Raw genomic sequence first — 12,720 nt, 5'->3', positions numbered from 1 at the left:
ACACAGACTTTCCTGGCCTGCCTCAGGACATCCTGTAAGCCCGGGTACCTGCCCAAGAACCGCTGCACCACTAAGTTAAGGACGTGAGCCAAACAGGGCACATGGGTCATTTGTCCCTGTCGGAGGGCAGAGAGGAGGTTGGTGCCATTGTCGCAAACCACCATTCCTGCCTTAAGTTGGCGTCAACCACCTTTGAACCTGCCCCTGCAGAGCTGACAGAACCTCTGCCCCAGTGTGGCTCCTGTCCCCCAAGCACACCAGCTCAAGCACCGCATGGCATCTTTTGGCCTGCATACTTGCGTAGCCCCTTGAACGGCTACGGAGCACCGCTGGTTCCGAGGACAAAGCACAGGAAGAAGCCATGGAGGAAGAAGAAGAGGAGGGGGTGGAGGAGAGAGGTGTGTCACAAACATTAGTAGTGGCATTTTGGAGGCGTGGTGGCGGAACAACCTCCAACACTACTGCACCTTGTCCTGCATCCTTGCCAGCTGCCAGCAGAGTCACCCAATGCGCGGTGAAACTTAGGTAACGTCCCTGTCCATGCCTGCTGGACCATGAGTCAGCGGTAATATGCACCTTACCACTGACCGCCCTGTCCAGTGAGGCCAAGACATTGCCTTCCACATGCCGGTAGAGAGCCGGAATCGCCTTCCGTGAGAAAAAGTGGCGTTTGGGTACCTGCCACTGAGGAATCGCACATTCCACAAACTCACGGAAGGGGGCAGAGTCTACCAACTGAAAAGGCAGCAGTTGAAGTGCTAGCAATTTTGCCAAGCTAGCATTCAACCGCTGGGCATGTGGATGGCTGGGAGCGAACTTCTTTCGGCGGTGCAGCTGGGGCAGGGAAATTTGCCTGATACAATCTGACGTCGGTGTACCGAAAGCAGATTGCCCACAAGTACTTGGCTGTGACAAACCTAATTCTACACCTTCATTCCTCTCAGTGCAGGTCTCAGAGAGGACTGAAGGTATAGTGGGGTTAGAGATCTCAGCTGATGAGGAGCAAGGAGAGGTCCTCTTTGTTCTTTGGTGTGGGTCTTTTAGATACGCTTGCCAACGAACTGCATGGCAGGTCAACATATGTCTGGTCAAGCATGAGGTGCCCAAGCAGGAGATGTTTTGGCCACGCGAGAAACGCTTGAGACATATGTTGCAAATAGCAGTGGTGCGATCTGATGCACTCGTCTCAAAAAAGGCCCACACCAAAGAACTTTTGGAATAACGCACAGAGACAGCAGCGTCCTGCACATGCGGAGCTTTGGGGTGTGATGCAGTCAGTGTGCTGCCCTTAGGCTGGCCCCTGGAGGGCATCCTGCCTCGTTGGTGATGTGCCTCCTCCTCCTCTCTCCTATCAGACCTCATCATCCCCTCTCTCCTCATCACTGGAGCAAACCTGGCAGTATGCTGCAGCAGGGGGAGCATGACTGCCAGATTGCTGTCCTTCTTGGGCACCCCCTCTGTCCTTGCTCACATTACTGCCTTCATCTAACTCAGTATCATCATCAGAGCCTTCTAAACGCTGGGCATCCTCCTGGAGCATGTACTCAGCACTGTGGTCAAACAGTTTGAGGGACTCCTCAGGAGAACATGGTGGGGCTAGGGAGGGAGTCACTGATGCCATTGAGCTGAGGGAAGAGGCCGCGTTGGCAGCCGCTTTGCCAGACAATATACCCTGAGCATGGGTGAGAGAGGATGAGGAGGATGAGGATGGCTTGGTCATCCACTCGACCAAGTCTTCCACATGTTGTGGCTCAACACGGCCAGCTGCCGAAAAAAAGGCCAAGCGTGCCCCACGGCCACAAGCTGATGAGGATGCACCGTCTCCACGACCAGCACTGTTGCCTCTAGACACAGAGCCTGCTTGCCCTCTTTTATTGGCTTGTGACTGTCTGCCTCGCCTTGTTGGCCTTCCAGACATACTAATGGCCTGTAGCTGCACTAAGCTGGGATATATATATATATATATATATACACACACACAGTATATATATACTGATACTGCAGCTAGCAAAATCAACTGCCTGCCTGTAGTATGAGAACACCATCAACCTTCTACAGGTAGCTTTAGCTGAACACTGTGCAGAGCTCGCAAAAAACTAACTTGTAGCTTATTTAGCTGCCTGCAGTAGTGATAGGATCAGGAAAACACCACCAACCTTCTACAGGTAGCTTTAGCTGAACACTGTGCAGAGCTCGCAAAAAACTAACTTGTAGCTTATTTAGCTGCCTGCGGTAGTGATAGGATCAGGAAAACACCACCAACCTTCGACAGGTAGCTTTAGGTGAACACTGTGCAGAGCTCGCAAAAAACGAACTTGTAGCTTATTTAGCTGCCTGCGGTAGTGATAGGATCAGGAAAACAACAACAACCTTCTACAGGTAGCTTTAGGTGAACACTGTGCAGAGCTCGCAAAAAACTAACTTATAGCTTATTTAGCTGCCTGCGGTAGTGATAGGATCAGGAAAACACCACCAACCTTCTACAGGTAGCTTTAGGTGAACACTGTGCAGAGCTTGCAAAAAACTAACTTGTAGCTTATTTAGCTGCCTGCAGTAGTGATAGAATCAGGAAAACACCACCAACCTTCTACAGGTAGCTTTAGGTGAACATTGTACAGAGCTCGCAAAAAACTAACTTGTAGCTTATTTAGCTGCCTGCGGTAGTAATAGGATCAGGAAAACACCACCAACCTTCTACAGGTAGCTTTAGGTGAACACTGTGCAGAGCTTGCAAAAAACTAACTTGTAGCTTATTTAGCTGCCTGCGGTAGTGATAGGATCAGGAAAACACCACCAACCTTCCACAGGTAGCTTTAGGTGAACACTGTGCAGAGCTCGCAAAAAACTAACTTGTAGCTTATTTAGCTGCCTGCGGTAGTGATAGGATCAGGAAAACACCACCAACCTTCTACAGGTAGCTTTAGCTGAACACTGTGCAGAGCTCGCACTACACTAACTTGTAGTTTTAGCTGAACACTGTTCAGAGGACGCACTACACTAACTTGTAGCTTTAATTGAACACTGTTCAGAGGAGGCACTACACTAACTTGTAGCTTTAGCTGAACACTGTGCAGAGGTCGCACTACACTAACTTGTAGTTTTAGCTGAACACTGTGAGGAGGACGCACTACACCAACTTGTAGCTTTAGCTGAACACTGTGCAGAGGTCTCACTAAACTAACTTGTAGCTTTAGCTGAACACTGTGAGGCGGACGCACTACCCTAACTTGTAGCTTTAGCTGAACACTGTGCAGAGGTCACACTAAACTAACTTGTAGCTTTAGCTGAACACTGTGAGGAGGACACACTACACTAACTTGTAGCTTTAGCTGAACACTGCGCAGAGTGCGCACTACACTAACTTGTAGTTTTAGCTGAACACTGTGAGGAGGACGCACTACCCTAACTTGTAGCTTTAGCTGAACACTATGCAGAGGTCACACTAAACCAGTGGTTCTCAACTCCAGTCCTCAGGACCCACCAACAGGCCAGGTTTGCAAGATAGCTGAAATACATCACAGGTGATATCACTTGCTGCTCAGTGATTGCAGTATTCTAGTCTGCAACTCCCCAAGGTAATACTTAAAATCTGGCCTGTTGGTGGGTCCCGAAGACTGGAGTTGAGAACCACTGCACTAAACTAATTTGTAGCTTTAGCTGAACACTGTGAGGAGGACGCACTACACTAACTTGTAGCTTTAGCTGAACACTGTGCAGAGGTCACACTACACTAACTTGTAGTTTTAGCTGAACACTGTGAGGAGAACGCACTACACTAACTTGTAGCTTTAGCTGAACACTGTGCAGAGGTCGCACTACACTAACTTGTAGTTTTAGCTGAACACTGTGAGGAGGACGCACTACACAAACTTGTAGCTTTAGCTGAACACTGTGCAGAGGTCACACTAAACTAACTTGTAACTTTAACTGAACACTATGAGTAGGACGCACTACACTAACTCTAAATAGTCTAGCTGCCTGACTGGGGTACTAATAGGATCAAAAGAACACCAGCCATTTTCTTCAGGTAGCTGTAAATACTGTAACAAGACAAGCCTGCCTGTCAGCAGGAAGATAACAGGAACGGATCTAGCTAAACTGAATACAGTGTATATATATATATATATATATATATAGCTATCTATATATATATATATATATATATATATATATATATATATATATATATATATATATACACACAACACCTGGGATGCATATATACACAATACACTGTAAGTGCAGCTAACTCACTGACTGTCCTGCCTAATCTAGCTAGCTCAAATGAAATGACACTGTCTCTTTGTCTATCTAAGCACGCTGGAACACACTACACAGGGCCGCCGTGCAGGCGGCCTTATATAGTGTGGGGCGTGTTCTAAACCCCCTGAGCCATAATTGGCCAAAGCCACCCTGGCTTTGGCCAATTACAGCTCTCTCTACTGACAGTGCTGTGATTGGCCAAGCATGTGGGTCATAGTGCATGCTTGGCCAATCATCAGCCAGCAATGCACTGCGATGCCGCAGTGAATTATGGGCCATGACGCGCCACACGAATTTGGTGCGAACGGCCCATACCGTTCGCAATTCGGCAAATGATCGAACAGCCGATGTTCGACTCAAACGCGAAGCTCATCCCTACTTACCAGTTCACGTTTATTAAACAAACGTAAAGTCCACCAATTGCCCATTTTCATCAACAAAACAGATAATGAAAATACCAAGCCATTGGTTCTCTCTTCAGCAGCAACACTGCTCTTTTACTGGTCCCTAAAACCATCTCACCCTGCTCTCCTGGCTCACTCAGCCTGTAGTGAAAGCTTCCTGGTTTCTCGATAGGGGTTCTCCTGACACCCTGGGCTTTCTTACTCCTCCAAGACTTTCAGATTCCATCAGTCCACTAGACTTGCCTAGATGTCTCAGGTAATCAAGACCTCCAAACTCGCTTAACTGTCCTGACTCTCTCATCCTGTGGGTATGGAATCTCTCCTCCAACATGGAGTGCAGCAGAGCACATGCAGCGGAGTACACCTGTCTTTTGATGGGAGGCCTGAACTATGGTAATGTCCTTGCTTATAATAAGTGTGCACACCTGCACACTCCCACAGAAGGGTCTCTAATAAAACCTGGACACAGGATTGAAGGCTTTGTCCCATCCAAGACTCTTTGAAGCTTTCGGACTCCAGACCTTGATTCAGGATTACAAAATCTGGAGAAACCTGAAAACCCAGTCTTCCCCACTCAGTACAGACACTCTGGAGCACCTCACTCTGCATATGTGAGAACCAAGTGTTGATTTCGCCTACTTTCACACAGTGGCAGGGCCTAGCACTGTCACAAAATTTATATAGCTGGGGGTTAGGCTTAGACCCCTTTCACACTGGGGCGCTTTGCAGGCGCTACAGCAAGCGCCCTGAAAGAGCCGCTCCTGTCTCTCCAATGTGAAAGCCCCAAGGGCTTTCACACTGGAGCGGTGCGCTGGCAGGACGCTAAAAAAAGTCCTGCTAGCAGCATCTTTGGAGCGGTGAAGGAGCGGTGTGTATACTGTTCCTCCACCACTCCTGCCCGTTGAAATCAATGGGCAGCGCGGCTATACCGCTGGCAAAGCGCTACTGCAGCAGCGATTTGCGGGTGGTTTTAACCCCTTCTCAGCTGCTAGCAGGGGTAAAAGCGCCCCGCTAGTGGCCGAATAGCGCCGTGAAATTGACGGTAAAGCGCCGGTAAAAATAGCAGCGCTTTACCGCCGACGCACCCACCACCCCAGAGTGAAAGGGGCCTTAGGGTTTGGGTCAAGGTTAAGGTTGTTTTCAATCTGTGTTAATTATTCTATGTTGTATTTTAATAGTATGGATGTTTTATTAGAATATAGTGTTTTTTTTTTAATTTTTACTAATTGCTGTTATTGGTAATTTTATTGTGTCATTGTTATGTTCATTATTGTGATTTTGTGTTGTCTTTGTTGAATGTAGCTGCATCGCAATAATTTCCCTTTGGCATTATTAAAGTATTCTGTATCCGAATTCTGAAACTTAATCTGCAGATAAGCCTTAAGCCGTGTACACACGACCGGACTTTTCCACCGGACTGGTTTCGACGGAACAAATCCGTTGGACAATCCGACCGTGTGTGGGCTTCATCAGACCTGCAGCGGACTTTTTCTGTCAAAAATCAGACGGACTTTAGATTTTGAACATGTTTCAAATCTTTCCGACGGACTCGAGTCCGGTCGAAAAATCCGGTCGTCTGTATGCTAGTCCGACGACCAAAAAAGGACGCAAGGGCAGCTATTGGCTATGAACTTCCTTATTCTAGTCCCTTCGTACGTCATCACGTTCAAACCAACGGACTTTCGACTGGACTTTAGTCCGTTCGTGTGTGGGCAAGTCCAGTCGTTCGAAAGTCTGTCGGAAAGACCGTTGGACCTTTGATGCTGAAAAGTGTGCTCGTGTGTACGCGGCATAAGGCTACTTTCACACGAAGGCGCTTTACAGGTGCTACAGCGCTAAAAATAGCGCCTGTGTAGCGCCTGTAAAGAGCCTCTCCTGTGTCTCCAGTGTGAAAGCCTGAGGGCTTTCACACTGGAGCGGTGCTCTTGCAGCATAGTCAAAAAAGTCCTGCAAGCCGCATCTTTGCAGCGCTATAGCAGTGGTGTATTCAGCGCTCCTAAAGTGCCCCTTCCCATTGAAAACAATGGGACAGCGCCGCAAAACCGCCGGCAAAGTGGCGCTGCGGCGCCACTTTGCAGGCGGTTTTGACACTTTTTCGTCCACTAGCGGGGGTTAAAACTGCCCCGCTAGTGGCCGAATGGCGCCGCTAAAACTACGGTAAAGCGGCGCTAAAAATAGCACCACTTTACCGCCGGCGCCTGCCCGCCCCAGTGTGAAAGTAGCCTTAGGTTTAGGTTATGGGCTCATAGAATTGCGTGTTTTTTGCCTCATAGACATAAACGGAAGCACCTGAAAAACGTGCATATACACACATATACTCAAGAGCTCCCATTAAACATTATGATGCTAAAAATGTGTGTTTCTGCCCTAAAGAAGAACATTTTTTGGCTTAGGATGAAGAATGGGATTTTTCATCTTGAGCTTTATCGCAAGACAGGAACGGTCAGGTGTGACAAAGATTAAGAGCTCTTGGAGTAAAAGGTATGCATTTAAGTGTCCTTAATATGAGCAGCGTTTCTCCAGAGAGTCTTTCACAATTGATGAAGTGGGTGTTCAGGAGGAGGAGGAAGGATGAAGTGAGACTGGAATGATGACTCATAGGACTGCAGGCAGCACAATACTGTTCAGCCTTACAAATTAGCCGCAGCTCCAGTTCACCATTCCACATAGGATAATCTCTTCTAATCATTTTATATCTTTCATATACCACCAATGTTATTTTTCAGTACACATCCAAATCTACTAATCTACTTAAAGTATTCTAAATATATCTCCAAAGTTGTCCGATATAAAGAAATACTGTATATTGATAATGAACAGACTCGGCAAGGATAAAACAGCAACACATATGGAGTACGAGGCCCAGCAAAGCTAACGAAATGGTAGATATTACTTTGAGGGCTCTGGCTCAATAAATCAGATGAAAGACCTGGTGCCTTCTGCACAACATAGAAAAGAAGCATACTTTAGAACAGGCCTCACACCTATGCAGGTTGCAGTTTGCATATTCCAGGTGCATTTTGCATTTTTCAATAAATGTTTTTGATCCATTGAAGTCTATAGAACAAAGAGCCCCTGGCCCTTTCCCTAAAATGCACAGATGTGAACATGACCCATAGCAAACCATGTTGAATGGACTGTAGTGTGTTTCTGCAAAACTCAAAACGCACTTAAAATACATAGGTGTGAATCAGGCCTTAAACCTGGACTTTTTAGAACATGTTTGTCTTCTCTGAGAAGGGTAACGCCCTCTTTGAGGTGAGTACCGCAAGCTGATGGGTGCAGATTGTCCGCCACCCCCCACCCCCCCCCCAGGTCAACCCTTACCCATTCCCCCCCTCCTCTTTTTTTTCTCCCCCTCTCCCTTCCTTCTATTTTCAGTTTCTCTTCTCACTCTTCTTCCTCCTTTTCTCCTCTTTTCTACAAAACTCTAGCAGTCCTCTATCTGCTATGGATAGATATTTTATCTGCCCTCACTGCAACAATCTTATTGTTCCTTGTAATTAGGGTCCAGCTCCGGTCTATAGATCTTCATGTTGTTTTGGACCTTATTTGCATCCTTTCACGGTATGGACCTACCCTTGGGTTTATTAAAGGGGTTGTAAACCCTCAATGTTTTTCACCTTAACGCATCTATGCATTAAGGTGAAAAACCTCCTGTGATGCAGCAGCGCCCCAGAGCCCCCCTTTTACTTACCTGAACCGGTCTTTCCAGTGACGGGAATGGGCACACTAGCTCCAGTCGGCCTCGGGTCCTGATTGGATAGATTGATAGCAGCGCAGCAATTGGCTCCCGCTGCTGTCAATCAAATTCAATGACGCGGGGGGCTGGGCCGAGTCCTGCTGTCTGCGTCAATGGACGCAACAGCAGGACACGGGAGCGCGCCCGCTCAAGTGCCCCAAGGGAGAGCGCGCTCCAATGGGGCACTCAAGAAGAGGAGGAGCCAGGAGCGCCGTTGAGGGACCCCAGAAGAGCAGGATCAGGCCACTCTGTGCAAAACCAACTGCACAGAGGAGGTAAGTATGACATGTTTTTTTTTTTTAACCACTTGCCGACCGCCGCACGCCGATGTATGTCCTAACTTTGCCGGTGGATATCGTTGTTATGGCAGCAGCTAGCTGCCATAACCTCGGCATCCCCGTTTTCGTGTGGCGGTCAGCTAGAAGATAAAAGTGGTCTCTGAGGCAGATTCGCCGCGAGATCACTTTTATCAGTGGCGGGAGAGGGCCCCCCCTCCCGCCGCGATCCGGTGCCCTCCGCCGCTTACCGCAGCCGTCAGAGGCGATCGCATCTGTCCTCTAGCTGTGCCTCTAGACGAGTGAGGGGAAGATGGCGCCCACTTGTTTCCATGACACTGCAGGGCGGAAGCGATGTCAAAACGTCACTTCCGCCCATACGTCTTAAAGGCATATTTTTTTCAATGTCATTTTTTTTAATTATTTTTTTTTTATTATTGCATTTTAGTGTAAATATGAGATCTGAGGTCTTTTTAACCCCAGATCTCATATTTAAGAGGACCTGTCATGCTTTTTTCTATTACAAGGGATGTTCACATTCCTTGTAATAGGAATAAAAGTGACACTTTTTTTTTTTTACAGTGTAAAAATAAATAAAATCATATAAAATAAATAAGAAAAAAAAAAAAAAATGTTTTAAATGCCCCGTCCCGACGAGCTCGCGCGCAGAGGCGAACGCATATGAAAACGATGGTCAAACCACACATGTGAGTGAGAGCAATAATTCTAGCCCTAGACCTCCTCTGTAATGCCCTGTACACAGGGTCGGATTTTCCGATGGAAAATGTGCGATCGGAGTGTGTTGTCGGAAAATCCGACCGTGTGTGGGCTCCACCTGACTTTTTCCATCGGAATTTCCGACACACAAAGTTTGAGAGCTTGCTATAAAATTTTCCGACAACAAAATCCGTTGTCGGAAATTCCAATCGTGTGCACACAAATCCGATGCACAAAGTGCCACGCATACTCAGAATAAATTAAGAGACGAAAGCTATTGGCTACTGCCCCGTTTATAGACCCAACATACGTGTTATACGTCACCGCGTTTAGAACGATTGGAAATTCCGACAACTTTGTGCGACCGTGTGTATGCAAAACAAGCTTGAGCTAACGTCCATCGGAAAAAATCCATGTATTTTGTTGTTGGATTTTCCGAAAAATGTCCGACCGTGTGTACGGGGCATTAGTCTAAACATGAAACCTGTAGAATTTTTTAAACGTCGCCTATGGAGATTTTTGAGGGTAAAAGTTTGACGCCATTCCACGTCCGGGCGCATTTTTGAAGCGTGACATGTTGGGTATTCATTTACTCGGCGTAACATTATCTTTCACAGTATAAAAAAAATTGAGCGCTTGTAAGACCGATGTGCAAATACGGTGTGAAAAAAAGTTTTGCAATGACCGCCATTTTATTCTCTAGGGTGTTAGAAAAATAAAACAATATAATGTTTGGGGGTTCTAAGTAATTTTCTAGCAAAAAAAGCTGTTTTAAACATGTAAACACCTAAATTCCAAAACAAGGCTGGTCCTTCAGTGGTTGAATGAACCTTTACATATCCTTTAATGTGAGCTCTGCTTCACTTTATTTATACATGTTATTGACCCTGATTCACTATACTGTTTGGCAGTCATGACTACCAGAAGTTTACGGATGTATTTCCCATCTATGACAGGACCACATTTGTTTCCTATTGTATAGATATTCTGGAAACTGCTTTTTGATTAATAAAGAATAAAAAAAAAAATCAGTTTGGGTGCAGATAAGGGTACTGTTATATAATGTGAATGTAACATAAATTGCATTAAAGAATATCTAAACCCAATAGCACAAATACATGGAGAATGATTTACTGGAAAATTGGAGAGTGCAAAATCTGATGCAGCTCTGCATAGAAAGCAATTATCTTCTGTTTTCTTTTTTTCTCAAGCTTAATTGAACAAGCCAAGGTTAGATTGGCTACCATGCACAGCTGCACCAGATTTTGCACTCTCCAGTTTTAGTAAATCAACCAATAAGCTTACATTTCCTTACATGTTAAGGTTGCATTCGTTTTTTTTCACACTTCTGACAACTGTATTTTTTTTTTTTTTTAGAAGGAGCAGCATCGTCACCTTAGGAAGGATGCTAGCTTTATATAACGCTTCCTCCTCACCATACCGTGAGTGGAGATGTTTTGTAATCAAGGAAGATAGCTGGTGTCAGCAAAAGAAGAGAGCACAGGAATCTAACATCACAAGATTTCCCATGCCCATCAAACAGGTATACCACAATGTTTTCAATGGTATATTTAACAGACAAATAGAAGAAATGTATTGTTATGCCGCGTACACACGGTCGGACTTTTCGTCTACAAAAGTCCAACGGACGCCGACGGACTAAAGCTGGCTGGTAATCCGATCGTGTGTGGGCTTCTCCGGACTTTCAGCAGACTTTTTCAGCCTCAAATCCGACGGACTTTAGATTTGAAACATGCTTCAAATCTTTACGTCGTAACTACGACGGACCCCGAAATCCGCTCATCTGTGTGCTAGTCCGACGGACAAAAACCCATGCTAGGGCAGCTATTGGCTACTGGCTATGAACTTCCTTATTTTAGTCCGGTGTACATCATCACGTACGAATCCGTCAGACTTTTGTGTGGTCGTGTGTAGGCAAGTCCGTTCGTTAGAAAGTCTGCTGCAAGTCCGCCGAAAGTCCGCCGGAAGTCTGTCGGACAGGCTGTCGGACTTTTGTAGACGAAAAATCCGACCGTGTGTACGCGGCATTAGAGTTTACACACACTTTAAGGCTGATGTCAGACGCCCCACCAATGCTATTGATTCTGCTGCTGGCAATTTGTTGTAATCGCCAGGAGCAGGATTGATAAAAAGGCTACCTGTTTGTCCCTTAGGTCCCTTTCACACAGACAGACCTGATCGGACTGTACATTGCTCTCTATAGAGCAGCAGATGTCAACGGACATGCTTTCGTTGACACCCACTAGCATCTGATCTGATCCTGCCTGCTAAAAACGCATCCCCATCTGTCTGGCGGATCGGATCAGATGGCAGTCGGAGGGTAACGTACAGGTGGTCCGTTTCCATCTGACAGCCCATAGAGGACAGCGGGCTGTGTCTGTGTCCCCTCTGCATCAGCGGAGAGGACAAGGACCTGTCATCCGCCTGCTCAGCAGGGATCAGCGGAGAGATTTCCTGATGAGCAGGTGGATCTGCTGGCAGACTCCGCCAGTGTGAAAGGGGCCTAAGTAATCACTCCCTTGGTAACTAAGGCAGCGAGATGTTGCTCCCATTGCTAGCATTCATGATTCAGCAGTTGCATCTGTCTACAGAGGGAGCGATTCCATAGGGACAGACAAGCAGTCTCTGTAGTGATCCTGCTGCTGGCTATTTGTCTCTAGGAACAGAATCGTCCATCTGACATCAGTCTTATTTCAGTGTGTAGCTGAGTGCAAATGTCATTCTATAACAGGGAATTGATCCAGCATGACATAACAACACACTGGAGTTCGATTTACTAAAGGCAAAAAGACGGTTCACTGTGCAAGGGAAGTTGCACTTTGCAAGAGAATTTTCCCAAGACCTTAGTAACTGTGGTGAAATTTCACTTTGGAAAAAATACTCAATCACATGGAACGGAAAAAAAAAAAACTGCATTTTTGCTTGCACATGATTGGATGATGGAAGTTAGCAGAGCTTCACCTTGTTCACTAAGCTAGAGAAAATTCTCTTGGAAACTGAACAGTCTTTATTAAACAGTGTTTAATAAACCAACACCACTGCATCATCATTTTCCACTCAGTAATACTAAATTTCTTCACAGCTCTCATTTTTGGTAAAAAAACACACAAAAAATGTGACATCACCCCTCAGAGAGTGAACATACCTGAAGACTGGAACTTGATTCCATGTGGAATTCTGTTTATGGTCAGAATATAACCATCATCAGTGACCGCCTCGTACTCCTCACTGGGGTATCCTCTGTATGTGATCAGCTGACTCTATAACATGATACACAAGTCATTATTATTGTCAATCT

At 46.1% G+C, this 12,720-nt stretch overlaps 1 protein-coding gene across 2 annotated transcripts in view; it reads right to left on the bottom strand.

Moving 5' to 3' along the window:
• The window catches only part of LOC141106017 (lysosomal acid lipase/cholesteryl ester hydrolase-like), a 97,825-nt gene that overhangs the window by 51,689 nt on the left and 33,416 nt on the right, over positions 1–12,720 (bottom strand). For both annotated transcript variants that reach the window (XM_073596357.1, XM_073596356.1), the window contains exon 4: positions 12,568–12,682. In XM_073596357.1, the coding sequence (XP_073452458.1) occupies positions 12,568–12,682 (115 nt within the window). The remainder of the gene's footprint in view (positions 1–12,567; positions 12,683–12,720) is intronic.

This window comes from Aquarana catesbeiana, linkage group LG08 (genome assembly GCF_042186555.1).
Source record: "Aquarana catesbeiana isolate 2022-GZ linkage group LG08, ASM4218655v1, whole genome shotgun sequence".
Taxonomy (NCBI): Eukaryota; Metazoa; Chordata; class Amphibia; order Anura; family Ranidae; genus Aquarana; species Aquarana catesbeiana.
The sequence above is the reverse complement of the archived record's forward strand: the minus strand, read 5'-3'. Positions and strand labels throughout refer to the sequence as shown.